At 44.3% G+C, this 23,308-nt stretch overlaps 1 protein-coding gene across 6 annotated transcripts in view; it reads right to left on the bottom strand.

Annotated features, from left to right (window-relative positions):
- Window positions 1-23,308, bottom strand: part of NDRG3 (NDRG family member 3) — a 94,839-nt gene that overhangs the window by 54,015 nt on the left and 17,516 nt on the right. For 3 of the 6 annotated variants that reach the window (XM_055265158.2, XM_055265161.2, XM_063633793.1), the window contains 2 exons: window positions 17,041-17,145; window positions 2,092-2,127 (listed from right to left, as the gene is read on the bottom strand). In XM_055265158.2, the coding sequence (XP_055121133.1) occupies window positions 2,092-2,127; window positions 17,041-17,097 (93 nt within the window). In that variant the 5' untranslated portion in view covers window positions 17,098-17,145. The remainder of the gene's footprint in view (window positions 1-2,091; window positions 2,128-17,040; window positions 17,146-23,308) is intronic. The other 3 variants (XM_063633792.1, XM_055265162.2, XM_063633795.1) reach the window with 1 other exon arrangement.

The raw sequence follows: 23,308 nt of genomic DNA, 5'->3' as shown, positions 1-23,308 counted from the left end.
TCTACTAAAAATTTTAAAAAATTAGCCAGGCATGGTGGTGGGCTCCTGTAATCCCAGCTACTGGGAGGCTGAGGCAGAAGAATTGCTTGAATCCAGGAGGCAGAGGTTGCAGTGAGCCTGTATCATGCCACTGCACTCCAGCCTGGGCGACTGAGTGAGACTCTTGTCTCAAAAAAAAAGAAAAGAAAAAAAAACCATCTTGTAATATTGCTCTAAGTATTGAAGATACTGTATGTTTAGTAGGTACCCTACAGTAGGTACTCAAATTATTATAACTGGTTTGCTTATAAATAGTTCTTTCTTCTGATGCTAATGCTTAGAGATTCCACTGTACTTAACATAAAATGCATATTTGAAAATAACTATTTGCTGGTGGGTATACAGGTTGGCTGAATACTGGAAGCAAGGACGTTACCAGTACCCTCCTTTACTGCTAGTACCCTCTGGGTCTACTTCATATCACTTCTGTTACTGCTATGGCATCTATCCCAAAAGAGGGAGGGTCAGGCTGCCCAGCTTATAAGGTTTCCATTTCCATGTACTTATTTCTTACTCCCATGTTTTCTTTTTCTTATTTATTTATTATTATTATTATTATTATTTTGAAGTGTGGTGGTGTTAGCTCACTGCAACTTCTGCCTCCCAGGTTCAAGCAATTCTCCCACCTCAGCCTCCTGAGTAGCTGGGATTACAGGCACACACCACCATGTCCAGCTAATTTTTGTATTTTTAGTAGAGATGGGGTTTCACCGCATTGGCCAGGCTGCTCTCGAACTCTTGACCTCAGGTGATCTGCCCACCTCAGCCTCCCAAAGTGCTGAGATTATAGGCATGAGCCACTGTGCCTGGCCCTTAGTCCCATTTCTTTCAGGACCAGTCAACAGATAAAAGAGGTAGACGGAGAACTGCTGGTTCATTTTACTGATTTTCAAACTGGCAACAGAGGTGATGCAAAAGCAGACCAGGAAGAACAGTTTCATTTAGAAAACACTAATGAAGGGTCAGGTGCGGTGGCTCATGCCTGTAATCCCAGCACTTTGGGAGGCCGAGGCGGGTGGATCACGAGGTCAGGAGATTGAGACCATCCTGGCTAGCACGGTGAAACTCCGTCTCTACTAAAAATACAAAAAATTAGCCGGGCGCAGTGGTGGGCGCCTGTAGTCCCAGCTACATGGGAGGCTGAGGCAGGAGAATGGCGTGAACCCGGGAGGCGGAGCTTGCAGTGAGCGGAGATCGTGCCACTGCACTCCAGCCTGGGCGACAGAGCGAGACTCCGCCTCAAAAAAAAAAAAAAAAAAGAAAAGAAAAACTAATGAGTCAAGTTGAATTTTGCATTTCCAAACATAAACCCAAGAGAAATCTGCATACTGTATTCATAACAATTTAGGGAAAGATTTCTTTTAGGGAAAGATTTTACTGTCAAGAAATCTCTCCTCCATCTGCCCCTCTCCTATCTTCTCTGCGGTAAGGTAGCAACCCTCCATTTGCCACCTATGACAAATGAAGTTTCCAATACCATGTGAGGAAAAGAGATCTTAATCACAAAGAGACAGCTCTATTCAGTAACCTACAATCATATAACAGGTACCTAGCAGGCAATTTCTGAACACGATAGCAAATCAGTTTTTTTTTTTTTTTTTTGAGATGGAGTCTTACTCTATCACCCAGGCTGGAGTGCAGTGGCATGATCTTGGCTCACTGCAACCTCTGCCTCCTGAGTTCAAGTGATTCTCCTGCCTTAGCCTCCTGAGTAGCTGGGATTACAAGCATGCACCACCACGCTTGGCTAATTTTTGTATTTTTAGTAGGATGAGGTTTCACCATGTTGGCCGGTATGGTCTCAAACTCCTGACCTCAAGTGATCTGTCTGCCTCGGCCTCTCAAAGTGCTGGAATTATAGGTATGAGCCCCCATGCCCATGGCCAACAATTGCAAATCATTTTAAGTGAACTTGATCCAATGACCAAACAAACATTAAGGACTCATTATTAGCTATAATGAGAGATCCACTTCTACAAGACCACCACCACCGGAAAGGAAACACTGCAGAGATCCTGTACAGAGCCTCCTTCTTGCTTGTACAGTCCTTACCTGACAGTCAAAGTCCTGGAAGTTTCTTGTACCATTCTGTCAACAGAAGACAGAAAACACAGTCAGTTTCCCCACATGGTTTCCCCACATGTGCAGCAAATTCAGTTCACAGTGAAAGCAGTGCATGTGCAGCCTCTTGGTTGCCATAAAACTGAAATAGTTCTCATCAGAAGGTTTCAGAGGCAGAGTGGGTTATGAACATGTGTTAATAAAGGCTAAATCTTCAGAGGTGAGATTATGCTTTAGTGGGCTTATGAGAAGATAAAGGGAAGGGGCCCAGTTTTCTAGCAAGCTTGTAACTTCTTGCCTTCCTACCTAAGGAGAGCAGTGAGAATTTGTAGGAAGAGGGTAAAACATGGATCACAGTCTGGAAGCACACCTTGAATACACAAGGGAAGTACCTGGAAGGAAAGCAGTTGGAGACCAAAGCTGAGAAGGGTGAAGGAGAACAGGTGCAGAACCAGGAATTAAAGAAAGGATCAGGAAGAGGACAAAGATATGGATGGATCAGAAATGGAAGCCTTGAAATCTAACAGAGAAGAAAGGCAGTGTTACTAAAGAAGGGAAAGAAAGACAAAACAAGGTTCTTAATACACTGGCCTATCTGTTGCATCCTATGAAATTGCTGATAGGGAAAAAGGACAAGTCATTGAATCATTTAAAAAGTCAAACATAGTCAAAAAATCGACGGAGAATTCACCGAGCTTCCAAAAAGGGATTATATTATAATAATGACTGATTGAGGGAAAAAAAATCAATGGCAATAATTCAGAAGCATTTTTCCAGCATTCCAGATGCCAGAATTGCAAGTCGTAAGGGTATAAAAAAGGGGCTGAGTGCGGTGGCTCATGCCTGTAATCCCAGTATTTTGGGAGGCTGAGGCAGGCAGATCACCTGAGGTCAGGAGTTTGTGGGCAGCCTGGCCAACATGGTGAAACCCAGTCTCTACTAAAAATACAAAAATTAGCCGGGTGTTGTGGTGTGCGCCTGTAATCCCAGCTACTTGGGAGGCCAAGGCAGGAGAATTGCTTGAAACTGGGAGGCGGAGGTTGCAGTGAGCTGAGATCGCATCATTGCACTCCAGCCTGGGCAACAGAGTGAGACTCCATTTCAAAAAAAGGAAAAAAAAAAGGTAACAAGTGACGTATTTGGGAATAAAAGAAAACTTCTACTTGATTTTTCACAAAGTGTAACCCCCTTCCTGAAAAAAGTCTCCCATTACGTAGAAACTAATTTACCATGACTATTTATTCTGTCTCTACAATGACTTCCAGAAGGTTCCTAACAGCTTCCCAAAAGCTGCCCCTCCAGAGATATTCCAGATATCTGATCCTTAAAAAATACTGAGTAGTCCCATCTCCCTTCAAGATGATCCTCCTAGAAATAGCTCTTCAGCGCCGGGCACGGTGGCTTATGCCTGTAATCCCAGCACTTTGGGAGGCTGAGGCAAGTGGATCACCCAAGGTCAGGAGTTTGAGACCAGCCTGGCCAACATAGTGAAACCTCATCTCTACTAAAAAACTACAAAAATTAGCCAGGCACGGAGGCGCCTGTAATCGCAGCTACTTGAGAGGCTGAGGCAAGAGAATCACTTGAACCCAGGAGGCGGAGGTTGCGGTGAGCCAGTATTGAGCCATTGCGTGTCAGCTTGGGTGTCAGAGCGAGACTCCATCTCAAAAAAAAAAGAAAAAAAAAGAAAAAAAGAAATAGTTCTTTGGGATTCCAACTACACTGCTGGCTGGACAAAAGAGAGGTTAAAAAGCACAGCCCAAGCCAGGTGTGGTGGCTCACACCTGTAATCCCAGCACTGCTCTTTGGGAGGCCAAGGCGGGCAGATCACCTGAGGCTGGGAGTATGAGACCAGCCTGACCAACATGGAGAAACCCCATCTCTACTAAAAATACAAAATTAGCCAGGTGTGGTGGTGCATGCCTGTAATCCCAGCTACTCGGGAGGCTGAGGCAGGAGAATTGCTTGAACCGGGGAGGCGGAGGTTACAGTGAGCTGAGATCATTCCATTGCACTCCAGCCTAGGCAACAAGAGTGAAACTCTGTCTCAAAAAAATTTAAAAAAAAATAAATAAATAAATAAGTCACAGCCCAGTGTGGTATAAACACCCAAAGAAACAAACTATCCACTCCATAAGAGGGACTATCTAGAGCTGCACTATCCAGTGTGGTAGCCATATGTACAATTTAAGTTTAAATTCAATAAAATAAAATCTCAGTTTCTCAGTTACATTAGCCATATCTCAAGTGCTCATACTCTTGGGCAATACAGACACAGAACATTTCCATGACTGCAGCAAGTTCTACTGGACAGCACTGATCTGGAAGCCAAAAGCTTCTGAAGGAATAAGGTTATGAAAGAGCAGCCCTTGACTTTCTAAAGGTGGCAGTAAAGTCACAACACATTACCAATCATAGAGAGACTGCAGATGCCATTGAGAATGGGCAAGAGAATGGTAGAGACAGTAAAATATTATTCCTAACACGAAATCGAATTCACAAAAAGTCTGATACGGTCACAGTATGGAAAGACAACTAAGATACTGTGCAGATGGGACTGGGCAGCACATTTCCAAGGAATGCTGCTATTGATTAAAAGGAGCATAATGTTCCATGGCTCCTACTAGCCCTAAGAAATGTCTGAGGACTTCTTCAGAGAAATTATTGTGTTTAATTTACAGATAGACTATGAGAAGCAAAAGAAAGGGTCCTCTCATGGATTAGGATAGATGGTTTTTGTAGGATATAAATGGCCAGCCAGTGAGTTTCTGGTTCCTGATTCAACTTGTACCTTCCTCCAAATATAGCACAGGGCCTGGTATAAATCAGGTGCTTGATACAGATTTATAAAACAAATAAGCCAATATAAAAAAATTAAATGTTGAGGAAATTCTGTTAAAATTTTGGGTTAAAAAAAAAAAAAACTTCTACTGCATTCCAGCTTAAGATATGTATGGTTAGTAAGAGGGAAAAGAAAGTAGGATACAAAATAGTCTTTACAGTTTGACCTTGGCTACATTAAAATATGCATTAAAAAAGACTAAAAGGCCGGGCACAGTGGCTCATGCCCAAATCCTATCACTTTGGGAGGCTGAGGTAGGCAGATCACTTGAGCTCAGGAGTTCAAGACCAGCCTAGGCAACATGGTGAAATCCCATCTCTACAAAAAGTGCAAAAAAAATTAGCCGAGTGTGGTAGTGCATGCTTATAGTCCCAGCTACTTGAGGGGCTAAGGTGGGAGGATCACTTGAGCCTGGAAGGTCGAGGCTGCAGTGAGCCGAGATTGCACCACTGCACTCCAGCCTGGGTGCAAAGTGAGATCCTGTCTCATAAATAAATAAACAAATAAAAGACAAAAACATTAACAATAGCAGCTGCTTCTGCAGGGAGAGGTGATGGGTGATTATAATTTTCTTCATATTATGTACAATGAGCATGTACTTCCCTTTCTGAAATTAGAAAACTAGAAAAAAAGGGTCTAGAAAACCCTAAAAAAATGCCCAATTTAGTATTTTGTAATATAAGATTTGAAGGGCCAGGTGCATTGGCTCATGCCTGTAATCCCAGCACTTTGGGAAGCCAAGACGGATAGATCGTGAGGTCAGGAGTTCAAGATCAGATTGGCCAATATGGTGAAACCCTGTCTCTACTAAAAATACAAAAATTAGCTGGGCATGGTGGCACGTGCCTGTAATCCCAGCTACTCAGGAGGCTGAGGCAGGAGAACTGCTAGAACCGGGACCCCGGCAGCGGAGGTCGCAGCGAGCTGAGATCATGCCACTGCACTCCAGCCTGGGCTATAGAGTGAGACTCCGTCTCAAAAAAAAAAAAAAAAAAAAAAAAAAAAAAATTAGGCATGGTAGAGCGTGCCTGTAGGTCCCATCTACTCGGGAGGCTGAGGCAGGAGAATCACTTGAACCTGGGAGGTGGAGGTTGCAGTGAGCTAAGACGGTGCCACTGGACTCCAGCCTGGGCAACAGAGCAAGACTCCACCTCAAAAAAATAAATAAATAAGGGCCGGGCGCAGTGGCTCACCCCTATAATCCCAGCACTTTGGGAGGCCGGGGCAGGTGGATCACGAGGTCAGGAGATCAAGACCTTCCTGTGTAACACGGTGAAACCCTGTATCTACTAAAAAAAAAAAAAAAAAAAAAAAAAAAAAATTAGCCGGGCGTGGTGGCAGGCGCCTGTAGTTCCAGCTACTCGCGAGGCTGAGGCAGGAGAATGGTGTGAACCTGGGAGGTGGAGCTTGCAGTGAGCGGAGATCATGCCACTGCACTCCAGCCTGGGCGAGAGTGCGAGACCATCCCCCCCAAAAAAATAATAATAATAATAATAATAAAATAAATAAATACAAAGATGTAAAGATTGACCTAACCTTTTAAGGAATGATTTATAATGATGCCTAAACAGACCATATTAGGGCTTCAATCTAACAGAATTCCCAGAGGTTCCTTTAGCGATTATTTTAAGATTAGAAAAAATCACTCTAGATTGAATTAAAATCTCATAGAATATAGAGCCACAAATTCTGATGAGCTCTTTGGGAAGCAGCTGTCATTGTATCCATGAATTCTCCTTTCTTACAATGATGCGACCATGACCATGAGGCATTCTGTAAAGCCCTCGGTCCCTGACATGAGCACAAAGGGGCATGCCAAAAGCAGAAAGGCAATGCCCTCAAGAACCTCAAGCTATGACTTATTTGTTGAGTACCGAGCAAAAAACAACTCTGTGTTCTCAATCCCATGTTCACAGCTATACTCCCAGATAAAAGGTAACAATAACTGAGCGAAGACTATCTAGCACTTGTTTTCCTGGCTGTTTTTTTGAGTCAGAGTCGCGCTCTGTCGCCCAGGCTGGAGTTGTAGTGGCATGATGATCTTGGCTCACTGCAAGCTCCGCCTCCTGGGTTCCCGCCATTCTCCTGCCTCAGCCTCCCGAGTAGCTGGGACTACAGGGACCTGCCACCGCGCCCGGCTAATTTTTTGTATTTTTAGTAGAGACAGGGTTTCACCGTGTTAGCCAGGATGGTCTCAATTTCCTGACCTCGTGATCTGCCCGCCTGGGTCTCCAAAGTGCTGGGATTACAGGGGATTACAAGCGTGAGCCACCGCACCTGGTCGTTTTTTTTTTTGAGAGATATCCCAGACCCTCTTGGAGAATGGCTTCTAGCTTCATGAGTAATCACCCTGGAAAATGGGAATGACTGGGTCTATTTGACAGTAATTGGCTCCAGAGTTTCTGAATGGGGATCATTAGCTGGTCCTTGACTCAACTGTGGTTAACTGAGGCCATATTATTTATTCTCTGTACTCATTAAAAGTTCAATACTACTCATTGGGGGCATTCTAAAAGGCTGAGTACCTTCTGGGGCCCTTCCCTAGAGACTTGTTTCTTTTTCTTTTTCTTTTTTTTTTTTTTTTTCCTGAGATAGGGTCTCGCTCTGTCAGCCAGCCTGGAATGCAGTCGCATGATCACAACTCACTGCAGCACTGACCTCCCAGGCTCAAGCGATCCTCCTGCTTCAGCCACTTGAGTAGCTGGGACTACGGGCATGTGCCACCATGCCTGACTATATATATATATATATATGTGTGTGTGTATGTGTGTATATATATATGTATATATATATGTATGTGTATATATATATGTATGTATATATATATATATATATATATGTATGTATATATATATATATATATTTTGAGATGGAGTCTTGATCTGCTGCCCAGGCTGGAGTGCAGTGGCATAATCTCCATTCACTGCAACCTCCACCTGCCGGGTTCCATCGATTCTCCTGCCTCAGCCTCCAGAGTAGCTGGGATTACAGGTACATGCCACCATAACTGGCTAATTTTTATATTTTTAATAGGGACGGGGTTTCACCATGTTGCCCAGAGTGGTCTCCAACTTCTGGGCTCAAGCAGTCTGCCCACCTTGGCCTCCCAATGTGTTGAGATTATAGGCGTGAGCCATTGCACCTGCCCTGTTTCTTTTTCTTTCTGAGACAGAGTCTTGCTTTGTCACCCAGGCTGGAGTTGCAGGGGCATGATCATAGCTCAGTGCAGCCCTGACCTCTGGGCTCAAGCAATCCTCCTGCCTCAGTTTGTTTGTCTCTGATGGTCACAGTATATGGTTCCACTCTAACAAAACTTCTAGAAATTTCAGGCTATGGATGCTTTATTTTTTCTGTCCATTTCAAAGATGCCATTAATTCCATATTCAGAGAAATTCTTATACTAAGCAGATTTAAGCAGCAGAAAGGGATTCAAGGAAAAAATTAAAACAACAGAATAATTTGAAGAGGAAAAAAATCAAGGAAAGCCATTAATTATTACTGAAAGTTGCAGTCAAAGTAGAAGCCAGCTAAGAGGAATGTATTCTGATGGAGCTTAGTGGCCATATGTAGAAGGTAAATAAAGCAACCCACGAAGGTAAATTAAAGCAAGTAAGCCTCACAGTTACAAGCTTAGAGAATAAGCAAAAAGAAACCAGGAACGGGTTAATGATTAAAGTGAATTATGAAAAAAAAAGGGGGTGTGAAAAGCAGAAATGTTTCAAAAACAAGTCATTGCTAGGGAGAAGAGAGATGTAGTTTCCTAACATGAGATCTGGTCAAAAGGCATAAATAGTTTCAAGAGACAGAAGCAACAGACATAATGTAAAGAAAGATGAGATAGATGAAAGATAAGATAGATAAGACCTTAGACCAACTATCAATACAAAGAGATTTCGGGTGAATTTACCTGTTCTGTGAATTTAAAGGAAAGGTCTGTGTCTGATTCACCATTCTATTCCTGGTCCTGACACTTAATGAGTGCAATAAACATCATTTTGTAGATATTATGAACCTCTCAAAATAGAGATACTTGATTTGAGGAAGAAACGAATACCAAAGAGGAAAGGTTACATGTAATTGACATGCTAGGGACTAAAGTGGGGAAAATGAGTTGGTGCAATAGTAAAAGCTTTTAGAAATGAGCTGACAAAAAACTGTTAAAGAGAATAAAATATGACTTTGTATTAAAAAGCCATACACAAAAAAGATAATCCTTCCCAACAAAAAGTGGAAACAAAGATGGGGGATTGTACAAGCAAGAAGAGTTACATATGCTCAGAAAATACTCAGTTTTTCTTTAATAATAAAGATTCATGTAATCAACTAGTACAATAAATCAGTGTATTAAAATCATCAGCAGGGCCATGCGCGGTGGCTCACGCCTGTAATCCCAGCACTTTGAGAGGCGGAGGCAGGTGGATCATGAGATCAGGAGTTTGAGACCAGCCTGTCAAGAGACCAGCCTGGCCAAGATGGTGAAACCCCATCTCTACTAAAAATACAAAAATTAGCAGGGCATGGTGGCGGGCGCCTATAATCCCAGCTACTCGGGAGGCTGAGGCAGGAGAATTGCTTGAACCCGGGAGGCAGAGGTTGCAGTGAGCCGAGATCACATCACTGCACTCCAGCCTGGGCGACAGAGCAAGACTCCAACTCAAAAAAAAAAAAAAAAAACATCAGCAAATCATTTTCTTTTTTTTTCTTTTTTTTCTTTTTTTAGACGGAGTTTCGCCCTTGTTGCCCAGGCTGGAGTGCAATAGTGTGATCTCGACTCAGAGCAACCTCTGCCTCCCGGGTTCAAGCCATTCTCCTGCCTCAGCCTCCAGAGTAGCTGTGGCATGTGCCATCATGCCTGGCTAATTTTGTTTTTTGTTGTTGTTGTTGTTTGTTTGTTTGTTTTGAGACGGAGTCTTGCTCTGTCGCCCAGGCTGGAGTGCAGTGGTGCAATCTCGGCTCATTGCAAGCTCCACCTCCCAGGTTCACGCCATTCTCCTGCCTCAGCCTCCCAAGTAGCTGGGACTACAGGCGCGTGCCACCATGCCTGGCTAATTTTTTATTTTTAGTAGAGACGGGGTTTCTCCATGTTGGTAAGGCTGGTCTCGAACTCCCAACCTCAGGTGATCTGCCTGCCTCGGCCTCCCAAAGTGCTGGGATTACAGGCGTGAGCCACCGTGCTAGGCCCAGCAAATCGTTTTCAAGTAGAAATCTGTTCAAACTGATAATCCAGGGATAAGAACGAAAATCCTATATATGTGTGCATATATATATATATATATTTAAGTATCTATAGCAATCATTACCTTCAAAATATACTAAAAAACAGACTTCATAAAGAAATTTATAAAGAGGTTGGATACTTGGATAAAACTATCTACAATCAGATAATCCTCTGCAGATTGCTGAAAAAGTACAATTTCCACTCTAAAAATCCCATGGGCACTCTGCTAAGGTGTGGCTAAGATGTGGATCTCCTGCCTCCTGTAACTGGTTGAGGGTCATCTGGTCTCTAATGGTGGCATCACTACCTGCTTCGGAACCCATTTCCTGCTGCAGTCCCGTCTAGGGCACTTCTGACAACAGATGTAACAATCATGTCTTAGTACATTAAGGGACACCCACTCTAGTCCACACTAGATGTAGCACTTCATGAATATTCTTTGATGAAAATGTCAATAAATCTATTTTTAATTACAGCTGCTTTTTCTTTTCTCTCTCTCCCCCTAGGTTTTTTTGTTTGTTTGTTTGTTTGTTTGTTTGTTTGTTTGTTTGTTTTTAAACAACCTTGGAGCTGGGTGTGGTAGCTCATGCCTATAATACCAGCACTTTGGGAGGCCGAGGCAGGAAGATTGCTTGAGCTCAGGAGTTTGAGATCAGCGTGGGCAACATAGTGAGACCTCTTCTCTACAAATAATTTAAAAATTGGCTGGGCATGGTGGCGCACACCTGTGGTCCCACAGGTGTGGCTAAGGTAGCCTCCCAAGTAGGTGGGAATTGCTTGAACCCAGGTGGTAGAGACTGCAGCAAGCCATGGCCATGCCACTGTACTCCAACCTGGATGACAGAGACCCTGTCTCAAAAAAAAAAAAAAGATCCTGGGGCCAGGCACAGTGGCTTATGCCTGTAATCCCAGCACTTTGGGAGGCCGAGATGGGTGGATGGCTTGAGCCCCAGAGTTTCAACATGGCAAAGCTCCGTCTCTAAAAAAATACAAAACTTAGCCAGGCATGGTGGCAAGAGCTACTCAGGAGGCTGAGGCAGGAGGATCGCTTGAGCTCAGGAGGCTGCAATAAGCCATGATCGTGCCACTGCACTCCAGCCTGGGCAACAGAGCAAGCCCTTGGCACAAATACTTTGGCTGTCTCTGTTGTCCTGGAGGTTACAAAATGTTGTTCCCAGGGTTCTCCCTCCTCTAGTTCTAACACCCTCCTCCCTCCTCTGCTTACATGTTGTGACTAGTAGAAAAGGAAAACTTAAACTGCAGTAAGATTTACCTCACTTTCAGGTGGGTGCAGTGGCTCATGCCTGTAATCCCAGCACTTTGGGAGGCCGAGGCAGACGGATCACTTGAGGTCAGGAGTTCAAGACCAGCCTGGCCAACATGGCAAAACCCCGTCTCTACTAAAAATACAAAAACTAGCTGGACATGGTGGCAGGTACCTATAATCCCACCTACTTGGGAGGCTGAGTCAAGAGAATCACTTGAACCCGGGACGCGGAGGTTGCAGTGAGCCGAGATCATGCCACTGCACTCCAGCCTGGGCAACAGAGCGAGACTCCATCTCAAAAAAAAAAAAAAGATTTACCTCACCTTCTACTGTAACAACCAAAACAAAGTATATAACTTTTTTCTGTTCTCTCTACTAAACATTTATTCCCCTTACTGCTATTTCCTCAATTCTTCAGAAGCCAAGTGTGGCCTTCTACTTGTTTTCTCAAGCCTCACCTTTGGCTTTCACAGGGTTTGGTAGTATCTGAACCATAGTAGGTAGAAGAAGGCAGGGAAAATGAAGCAAAACAGTCTACTCTCCTGTTTACTACAAGGTCTTTTGGGTGAGGAGCCTGGAACAACCAGGTACAAGAGGCAGTAGATGGTGGGAAGAACCCTAGACCCCCAGGTCCAGGTCAAAGTCAAAAGATGTAGGTTCTAGCCTGGCTTCACCAACTTAACAGACACTAGCTCTGAACAAGTCACATAACCTCTCAGTGTTATCTGTAAAACAGAGTTAAAATATCTTCAACTACTTACTTTACAAGAGACTGGAAGATTAAAATAAGATATTATTTGTGAAAGTGCTCTGAAAATAGTTAAATGCTATTTTAAAAATCATTTCATATGCCCATGCAATTTCTGCCCCGCAAAACAAAGTACTGGTTGTTGCTTCTTTTCATCACTGGAGCCAAAACAAGTATGGCAAAATTATCCACTTCTTGACAATTCTGAGCCATAGACAAAATTACAGGCATACTAAAATAAAATGGGAAAAGTACCAACAAATGACAGGAGACAACATAAGCCTTGCTCAAAGCTATATTGAGAATGCCTCCTTACAAGTCATCTCAGGACAAATTTCACGGTAAAAGGTTGGTTCTAGTCTTCCTTTAGCTTCCTGAAGCCTAGAGGATGCAGCAATGTCTTCAGTATATTTATGAGGATAATGGACAGAAGGATAAGGTGAAATACTACACATTTTTAGGCTTCTCCTTAAAGAGACAGGGTAAGCCACAAAGGTGATGCCAAAACATCTATAGGATTAACACAGTGGAAACGGCTCAGGTTTTAAGAGTAGGAAAGACTTCGGTTTCTGTCTGGCTTTGCCACTTCTTTACTGGGCAAACCAGCCTTTCATTCGGATTTTTAATCTGTGAAGTAGGAATAATACTATCTATCTCAAAGGGATATTCTGAGAATTAGAGAGAATGTATGTAAAGCACTTGGCACGTAAGAGATAATAAATCATAGCAGGACAGGCAAAAACAACAATAAAACCCTCAAGCCATCTACTTCTATGCAAATCTGGAGGCTTTTCCTCTACACCAGTGGTTCTCAACCAAGGAAATTTTGCCTCCCAGGGACATCTGGCAATGTCTGGAGACATTTTTGGTTGTCACCACTGGGGAGTGCTATTAGCATCTAGTGGGTAGAGACCAAAGATGCTGCTAAACATTCTACAACGCACAGAGCAGTGTTCCACAACAAACAATTATCCAACCCAAAACATCAACAGTGAGAAATCCTGCCATACAGCAGGCAATCTTTGATATTCAATAGGAGTAAGCTACTTCACCTTTCCTAGCCTTCGTTTACTCACTGGCAATGTGGGAATAAATGTACCTGTGCTCTCTTCCTCATCAAGCTATTGGGAGGTTCAAATGAAGTAATGGATGAGAGGCATTATTATCATTATACCTTTTACTACATACACAAAACCATCCACTTGCTGTGCGAAGACAGAAGCATTCACATACTGGGGAGGGGGAGAGGGAGGCTAACGGGGTGGAAGTCTTTGTTTGGAGGTGCCATGATCTAAAGAGGGCCTCTTGCCTATCTACCTGCTTGGCGAGAGCCAAGAGAGTTCTCATGAACAGTGATGGCACAGGCGCACTTACGTCTCAGGGAGAGAGAGGAGTAAGGTGGAATGTGGGAAGTGGGTAGGAACAGCATAGGCCTATCAAAGAGGAGCAGATAGATGTTAGGAAGTGAGATACTGCTTTGTGTCTTAGTCTACTCGGGCTATCATAACAAAATAACATAGACTTGATGGCTTAAAACAACAGAAATTTATTTTCTCACAGTTCTGAAGTCTGCAAAGTTCAAGATTAAGGTTCTAGAAGGGTTCAGTTTCTCATGATGAATCTCCTCCTCGTTTGTGGACAGCTGCCTTCTTGCTGTGTCCCCATATGGCAGGGGAAGGGAGAGAGAAAGACAGCCTCTTTCTCTATTTATTTATTTTTTGAGACAGGGTCTCAACTCTGTTGCCCAGGCTGGAGTGCAGTGGCACAATCACAGCTCACTGCAGCATCAACCTCCCAGGCTTAAGTGATCCTCACAGCTCAGCCTCCCAAGTAGCTGGGACTACAGGCATCTGCCACCACACCTGGATAATTTTTTTAATTTTTTGGTAGACAGGATCTCCCTTTGTTGCCCAGGCTGGTCTTGAACTTCTGGCTTCAGGTGATCCTCCTGCATCAGCCTCCCAAAGTGCTGGGATTATAGGTGTGAGCCTGGTTATAGGTGTGTGCCTGGCTCAGATTTTATTTCCTTCCTCCTCTCCTAGGCACAACATTTTTGGCACAGCCCTTCACATACACACATAAACAAATGGTACTTAAAGGAGAGAGTTTTCTGGAAATATGAGGGGAAGCAGCAGGAGAAACCAAATGGAGGTTAAAAAAGCGTGCAGTGGCCGGGTGCGGAGGTTCACGCCTGTAATCCCAGCACTTTGGGAGGCCGAGGCGGGTGGATCAAGAGGTCAAGAGATCAAGACCATCCTGGCCAACATGGTGAAACGCCAGCTCTAGTCAAAATACAAAAATTAGCTGGGCGTGGTGGTGCACACCTGTAGTCCCAGCTACTTGGGAGGCTGAAGCAGGAGAATCACTTGAACCCGGGAGGCAGAGGTTGCAGTGAGCCAAGATCACACCACTGCACTCCAGTCTGGTGACAGACCAAGACTCCGTCTCAAAAAAAAAAAAAAAAAAAAAAAAAAGCATGCAGCTGGGAGGCTGAGGCAGGAGAATCACTTGAACCCAGGAAGCAGAGGTTGCAGTGAGCCAAGATCGTGCCACTGCACTCCAGCCTGGGTGACCATGCAAGACTCTGTCTCAAAAAAAAGAAAAAAAAAAAAAAAGCCTGCAGCTTGCCAAGGGAGAGAGAAGTCTGGTGAAAGATAAAAGAAGGGGTGGAAGTGGGAATGGAGAGGCCACAGGGATGAATATGGGGGTGGCAGGATTCAAAAGCAAATTAGTAAGCACAAAATAAGTCAGCAGCTCCAAAGGGTGCAGGTGAAGGGCCTTGCCTTGGGCAGATAAAAATAATAAGCAACAGATCATCTCCTGGTGTCACCCACACACCCCCTCCCCACCCCTCCACCCATCCATCTTTATCCTCACACTCCGTCAACACTCCCTCAGGAAAGGATGGCATGGCCTCACTCACACAAAGCTACAAGAGTATTTGAATAGGGGACAATGACAATAAACCAAAAGAATAGAGTGGAAAAGAAGGAATTTCAAGCAGCTGGGCATGGTGGCTCATGCCTGTAATCCCAGCACTTTAGGAGGCCAAGGCAGGTAGATCACAAGGTCAGGAGTTTGAGACCAGCCTGACCAACATGGTGAAACCCTGTCTCTACTAAAAATACAAAAATTAGCCAGGTGCACGCCTGTAATCCCAGCCACTCGGGAGGCTGAGGCAGGAGAATCACTTGAAAGCAGGAGGCGAAGCTTGCGGTGAGCCAAGATTGCACCATTGCACTCCAGCCTGGGTGACAGAGTGATACTCCGTCTCAAAAATAAAAAAAAGAAAAAGAAGGAATTTTCAGGCACATTTACTGAACAATGAACAAGAGAGAAAACAAAACTTTCTTTTCTTTTTTTGAGGCAGAGTTTTGCTCTGTCGCCCAGGCTGGAGTATGGTGGCATGATCTCAGCTCACTGCAACCTCTGCCTTCTGGGTTCAAGTGATTCTCCTGCCTCAGCCTCCCGAGTAGCTGAGACTACAGGCCTGCATCACCACGCCCAGCTAATTTTTGTATTTTTAGTAGAGATGGAATTTCACCATGTTGGCGAGGCTGGTCTCAAACTCCTGACCTCAAGTGATCCGTCAGCCTTGGCCTCCCAAAGTGCTGGGATTACAGGCGTGAGCCACTGCACCTGGCTAAAACCTTTCTTTTGGTAAATCATATCACACCAGCATCTAATGGTCATCAACTGTGCTGCTCATCTGCTCCTTGTGTAGTTCTCTGACACTAACCTGAAAATGGGGTATATTACTGACATCCAGTCCTCCCTGATGAAAACTGTGATATTGACAGAAAGACCACATCACAGACTTGGCAAACTTTAGGGAGAACACTGCAGCCTACGTACATCACCAGCCATGGATGGTAAATTTTCCTTATTGAAACTGAAAGTTAAGACACTTGGATTCTGAGTCAAACTCCACCCTCATACATCCTTTTTCTTTTCTTTTCTTTTTCTTTTTTTTTTTTTTTTGATTCAGTCTCACTGAGTCACCAAGACTGGGGTGCAGTGGTGCGATCTTGGCTCACTGCAACCTCCGCCTCCTGGGTTCTAGCAATTCTCCCGCCTCAGCCTCCCGAGTAGTTGGGATTACAGGTGTGTGCCACTACACCTAGCTAATTTTTCTATTTATAGTAGAGACAAGGTTTCACCTTGTTGTCCAGGCTGGTCTCTAACTCCTGACCTCAAGTGATCCACCTGCCTTGGCCTCCCAAAGTGCTGGGATTACAGGCGTGAGCCACTGCGCCCAGCCCCACCCTCTACTTTCTGCTTAACATTGCCACATTATTTTTTCCCTTAGCATCTCTATCTGTAAAATACAAAAATCTCAAAGATAACTTAATTGAATGTAGCTCATGGAAACAAAAGTAGGAAGAAATAAAAGGGGGAAACATCAAAAAGATGCTTAAGAAATAGGTTTTTTGGCCTGGCACGGTGGCTCACACCTGTAATCCCAGTACTTTGGGAGGCCATGGCGGGCAGATCACGAGGTCAGGAGATCGAGACCATCCTGGCCAACATGATGAAACCCTGTCTCTACTAAAAATACAAAAATTAGCTGGGCGTGGTGACGCGTGCCTGTAATCCTAGCTACTTGGGAGGCTGAGGCAAGAGAATTGCTTGAACCAGGGAGTCAGAGGTCGCAGTGAGCCGAGACTGCACTGCTGCACTCCAGCCTGGCGACAGAGTGAGACATTGTCTCAAAAAAAAAAAAAGAAATAGATTTTTTAAAGTATTCCTTTCATTGAAAGTCAAGCTAAATATGTTTTAAGTTACTATTTAGAAGATACGGAAAATGAAATACTATCAGAAGAAAAGGCTTGTCCATATTTTAGTGAAAACAGAAAAGTCTTTACCTTATCATTTAGAAGTGGTTTGATCTCTGTGAGCTGAACATCCTGAAGTTCATCCATGAAGTCAGATGATAAGAGTAGAGGAATCTTAAGAATAAATCAGTAACTCTGAAACAGAAGAGAAAGTGAAGAAAAAGGCTTAAGCCAGAAGTTGGAAACATAATAGTCACAGTACACCCATTCATTCAAATATGAGACTTACTCTGTGCCATGCCCTGCTCAGGGTGCTAAAGACGCATAGTTACGGCCGACAGACACTAACGTGGTCTATAGGATTCTTGCCTCCTGGTATTCACACCCTTGCATAATCCCCCCAGTGAGTGTGGGTAGGACCTGTGGTTTGCTTTTAACCATTAGAATATGGCAAAAGTGATGGAATGTACATGAGTGACTTTACATGATTACATTATATAATATTTTCACATCTGTCTTGCTGAGGGACACTCTCCCCTGCTAGGTCTGAAGAGGCAAGCTGATGTGCTGTGAGAGGGCCATGTAACAAGTAACTTGAGAGCAGCCTCCAGCAGAAAGACAGCAAGAAACTGAGAGCTTCAGTTCAACAATCTGCAAGGAACTGAATGCTGCCAACAACAGGAGCCTGGAAGCAGATCCTTCCCCAGCTGAGTGTCAGATAAGAAGCTGACTGACACCTTGATAGCCATGTTGCAGAGGACCTACACAACCCACACCAGACTCCTGAACCACAGAAACTGTGAGACAATGAATATGTGTTGTTTTAGGCTACTACATTTGTGGTAATATTTTTATGCAGCAACACATTAATACAATTAATACAATAGTCTTTGCTCTTATGGAGCACATTTTAGTTACTGAAGATGGATAAAGAAACAACATACTCAAAGTTATGCTTGGAACAGACTGGAAGACGGATTAAGCGGGGACAAAAATTGAAGATTATTACTGCAGGATGAGGACTTGAATTAGGAATGGCAGTGGGAATGAAGGAGGAGGGAACCAAGGCTAAGCTTACTAATCCTCATTTGGGGAATCAGCAGTGGGTGAAAGGTATGGTAGTCAGCTCCAAGATGGCCTTCAACGAGCCCAGTGATCCCTGGCTCCTGATATTCATTCACACATATGTATAATCCCCCACCCAAATAAATCAGGGATGGCTCATGTAACTAACAGAATATGGAGGAAGCAACAATACGTGACTTCTGAAGCTACATCATAAAACGCATTACACTTTCTGCTTCAAGACACTATAAACTACTAGTTCTAGCAGAAGCTAGCCGCCATATCATCAGGACACTCAAACAGCCCTCTGGAGAGGCCCATGTGGAGAGGAACCAATTTGCCAGTGCCAACCTGCTAGCCATGTGCGTGAGTTACCTTGCAAATGAATCCTCCAGCCCCGGTCCAGAGTTTGGATGGCTACAGTCCCAGGAACATCTGACTGCGACCACATGAGAGACTCTAAGTCAGAACCACCCTACCAAGCCTGCTCCCAAGTTTCTGACCCACAGAAACCATTAGAGATAATAATTTTGTTTTAGAGTGATCTATAGCAATAGAGAACTAATACAGAGGGAGAGCAGAATGGGGAGTTCAGAGAGAAGAGGCAAGTTGGAGAGAGGTAGGCAGGGTAATGAACTACAAATTCTTCTTCTATCTCACCATGCAAGAAGCCATGGGGATAGGCTGCAAATACTCAATATTGCAGGAAAATGATTCTCATCTAGACCTCAAAGCTTCAGGCATCATCCTTTTTGTCTTGGCCCCAAACCTATCAAGTCAGGAAAAATGTTAATTCAGAGGTGGGGATTTACATTTAACAACCATTTATTGAGTACCCATTGCACTATGGAAGATACAAAAAGGGTCCCTGCCTCTAAAGAGTAGAGATGACACTGATCTACAAATTGATAAATAAAAAGAAGGGCCATAGGAATTCAAAGGAGAAGGCCGGGCGCGGTGGCTCACGCTTGTAATCCCAGCACTTTGGGAGGCCGAGGCGGGCGGATCACGAGGTCAGGAGATCGAGACCACGGTGAAACCCCGTCTCTATTAAAAATACAAAAAAATTAGCCGGGCGTGGTGGCGGGCGCCTGTAGTCCCAGCTACTCAGAGAGGCTGAGGCAGGAGAATGGCGGGAACTCGGGAGGCGGAGCTTGCAGTGAGCCGAGATCGCGCCACTGCACCACTCTGGCCTGGGAGACAGAGCAAGACTCCGTCTCAAAAAAAAAGGAATTCAAAGGAGAAGCAGTTATGTCTGACTGGTGGAAATCAAGAAAGCCTTCAAAAGATATTAGTCTAATATACACATATGTGTGTGTGTGTATATATATATATATATATATATATTTTTTTTTTTTTTTTTTTTTTTTTGAGACCTAGTCTTGCTCTGTCGCCCAGGCTGGAGTGCAGTGGCACAATCGTGGTTCACTGGAACCTCCGCCTCCTGGGCTCAAGCGATTCTCATGCCTCAGCCTCCAGAGAAGCTGGGACTATGGGTACCTGCTACCATGCCCAGCTAATTTTTGTATTTTTAGTAGAGACAGGGTTTCACCATGTTAGCCAGGCTGGTCTTGAACTCCAGCCTTCAAGTGATCCACCCACCTCAGCCTCCCAAAGTGTTAGGATCACAGGCGTGAGCCACTGCGCCTGGCCTAGTGTACTATATTAATCCACTTTTCTGTTTACCTTCTAGAGAGAGAATGACATGATTTTGATTTAATTACCTATGGAGAGGGTAGGTGTTCCAGGCTACCTTTTAGCTATTATTTGCCAACACACTGAAATAAATACTGCTCCCAGCTATGCCTATGTTAGAACAGACTAACAAAAAAGCCCTCTTACCATTTATTCAAGGGACTCAGGGGATGTCTATTGAGAACACTCCTCAGGCTATGAACCCCACATGCTAACTGTGAATATTCCAAAAGTGTGAACCACCTAGAGACCACAAGTTTGATGATGTTTAACCTCCCTACAGGACAGTGGTTCTTTTGTCAGATCCCAGGCACCCACATATTTGATTGAGCTACTTAATGCCCAGAAGTTGAATTGTTTTTTGTTTTTATACCAGTCACATTTCAAAAGGGGATGAGGTGGCTTGACTCTTAAACAGTGAGTTTCAGCCAGCATCTACATTCTCTTTTTCATAGTCCCCACTTAACTCTCAAAATATTGGCCTAACTGGAATCTACTCCATGTTTGTTTATTAATAACACTACAAACTGTGGCTACTTTTTATTTGAACTTTGCTATGTATCAGTTATTTAAAATGGCAATTTAAAAGCGTTTTCCGGCTGGGCCTGGTGGCTCGCACCTGTAATCCCAGAACTTTGGGAGGCTGAGATAGATGGATCACCTGAGGTCAGGAGTTTGAGACCAGCCCGGTCAACATGGTGAAACCCCATCTCTACTAAAAGTACAAAAATTAGCTGGGTGTGGTGGCATACGCCTATAATTCCAGCTACTCCAGCAGGCTGAGGCAGGAGAATCACTTGAACCCAGGAGGCGGAGGTTGCAGTGAGCCAAGATCTGGCAACTGTACTCCAGCCTGGGCAACAGAACAAGACTCTGTCTCAAAAATTTAAAAACAAAACAAAACAAAACCAGCTTTTTCCCTTTTATAAAAGCAATATGTACTCACTTTAGAAAATATGGAAATCAGCCAGGCACAGTGGCTCACGCCTGTAATCCCAGCACTTTGGGAGGCCGAGGCAGGTGGATCATTTGAGGTCAGGTGTTCAAGACCAGCCTGGCCAACATGGAGAAACTCCATCTCTACTAAAAATTTAAAAATTAGACAGGTGTGGTGGTGCACGCCTGTAATCCCAGCTACTTGGGAGGCTGAGGCAGGAGAATCGCTTGATCCTTGGAGGTGGAGGTTGCAGTAAGCTGAGATCACACCACTGTACTCCAGCCTGGGCGACGGAATGAGACCCTGTCTCAAAAAACAAAAAACAAAAAAGAAGAAAATATGGAAATTGGCCAGGAACGGTGGCTCACGCCTGTAATCCCAGCACGCTGGGAGGCTGAGGTGGGGGGATCACCTGAGGTTCGAGACCAGCATGGACAACATGGTGAAACCCTGTCTCTACTAACAATACAAAAACTAGCTGGGTGTGGTGGCAAGCGCTGTAATCTCTGCTACTCGGGAGGCTGAGGCAGGAGAATTGCTTGAGCCTGGGAGGCAGAGGTTGCAGTGAGCCAAGATCACACCACTGCACTCCAGCCTGGATGACAGAACGAGACTCCCGTCTAAAGAAAAAAAAAGAAAGAAAATATGGAAATCACAGAATAATGAACAGATAATTTACTCATGGTCCTTCCATCTAAAGAAAACCATTTTAGCCTATTTCCATTTTTTTTTTTCCCACTTAAATGGTGATTTCCTGAAATTGTTTTTTCAACTCACCCACTTTATCCCTACTTTAATTCACTCATTGGAAAGCAACGCACTTGAAGATGGGAATTATTCAAATATGACTCTACATGGGTGGGCCTGTCAAAGGGTCAGAAAAAGGCCTAAGGTGCCCTCAAGTCCAAAGTGACTGGCATTCACCTAGTGTTCCTTTTTTCTTTTTTTTGGAGATGGGGTCTTACTCTTTCACCTAGGCTGGAGTGCAGTGGCACAATCATGGCTCTCAACCTCCCAGGCTCAAGCAATCCTCCCACTGCAGCCTCTCACACAGCTGAGACAATGGGCATGTGCCACCATGCCTTGCTAATTTAAAAAAAATTTTTTTTAGAGACAGGAGTTTCACTATGTTGTCCAGACTGCTCTTGAACTCCTAGACTCAAGCAATCCCCCTGTCTTGGCTTCCCAAAGTGCTGGGATTACAGGTGTGAGCCACCACACCCATCCCTACGTATTTTTTTAAAGATGAAGAAAAATGCAATTTTTACACCAACAAACACTTAAACAAAGACATAAATTAAATGAGAAGGCTGTCCCTATCAGCTAGGCCCAATGCAGGCTCAGGCGACAATGCTGTGCAGGATAGTAAGCTGCTCCAGGGTGACTCAGGATTTGGCAACATGGCAGTAGACATTCACCTTCCACATATTAGGGGATCTAACGCATTCTTCTGGAGACTCCATTTTTGCTCTGCTTTCAATGTCTCAAGCCCTTGCCAATGAGCAGTTTTATAACACATACAAGAAAACTAAGATTCTGGTGGAAAACTCCATCTCCAGATCCCTCAGCTGCACAGACGGGCTCCCTCCTGGTGATCTAAGGCCTGCGGTTCCGGCATCTGTACAAATGGTATGGCTGCCAGATCCCATACAGGTACTAAAAGCTATTAATATTTTCAAAAGGCAAGTAGGGATTTTATAAATTGCAGTCAATAATTTTTGCCTCTTTCCTAGTCATATGAGTAGGAGGGAGGATTGATAAGGAAAAACTAGCCATCTTCAAATTAAGGAAATGATTCTGATACCAAATGGCTAGAAAGGGAAAGGAGAAAAGGTGGCCACCTACTCTGTCAGGAATTATAATCTCGGCACCTTATGTTTAATCCTCATAACAATCCTCTCTGGTAGATATCTTTTTTTTTCCTGAGACAAAAGTCTTGCTCTGTTGCCCAGGCTGGAGCACAGTGGTGCGATCTCGGCTCACTGCAACTTCCGCCTCCCAGGTTCAAGTGATTCTCCTGCCTCAGCCTCCCAAGTAGCTGGGACTATAGGTGCATGCCTCCACGCCCGGCTAATTTTTGTATTTTTCAGTAAAGAGAGGGCTTCCTTGTTAGCAAGGCTGGTCTCAAACTCCTGCCCTCAAGTAATCTGCCAGCTTCAGTCTCCCAAAGTGCTGGGATTACAAGTGTAAGCCACCCCGCCCGGCCTAGATATCTTTATTTATTTATTTATTTATTTGAGACAGAGTTTTACTCATCACATAGGCTGTGGAGTGCAGTGGCACAATCTCAGCTCACTGCAACCTCCGCCTCTTGGGTTCAAGCGATTCTCCTGTCTCAGCCTTCCGAGTAACTGGGATTACAGGCATCCGCCACCAGGACCGGCTAATTTTTATACTTTTAGTAGAGACGGGGTTTCACCATGTTGGCCAGGCTGGTCTCGAACTCTTGACCTCAGGTGATCTGCCTCCTTTGGCCTCCCAAAGTGGTGGGATTACAGGCATGAGCCACCGCACCCAGCCTTTATTCCTTTCTTTTTTCTTTTTTTTTTTTTGAGATGGAGTCTCGCTCTGTCACCCAGGCTGGAGTGCAGTGGCGCGATCTTGGCTCACTGCAAACTCCGCCTCCCGCGTTCACGCCATTCTCCTGCCTCAGCCTCCCGA

This window comes from Symphalangus syndactylus, chromosome 24 (genome assembly GCF_028878055.3).
Source record: "Symphalangus syndactylus isolate Jambi chromosome 24, NHGRI_mSymSyn1-v2.1_pri, whole genome shotgun sequence".
Classification (NCBI taxonomy): domain Eukaryota; kingdom Metazoa; phylum Chordata; class Mammalia; order Primates; family Hylobatidae; genus Symphalangus; species Symphalangus syndactylus.
The sequence above is the reverse complement of the archived record's forward strand: the minus strand, read 5'-3'. Positions and strand labels throughout refer to the sequence as shown.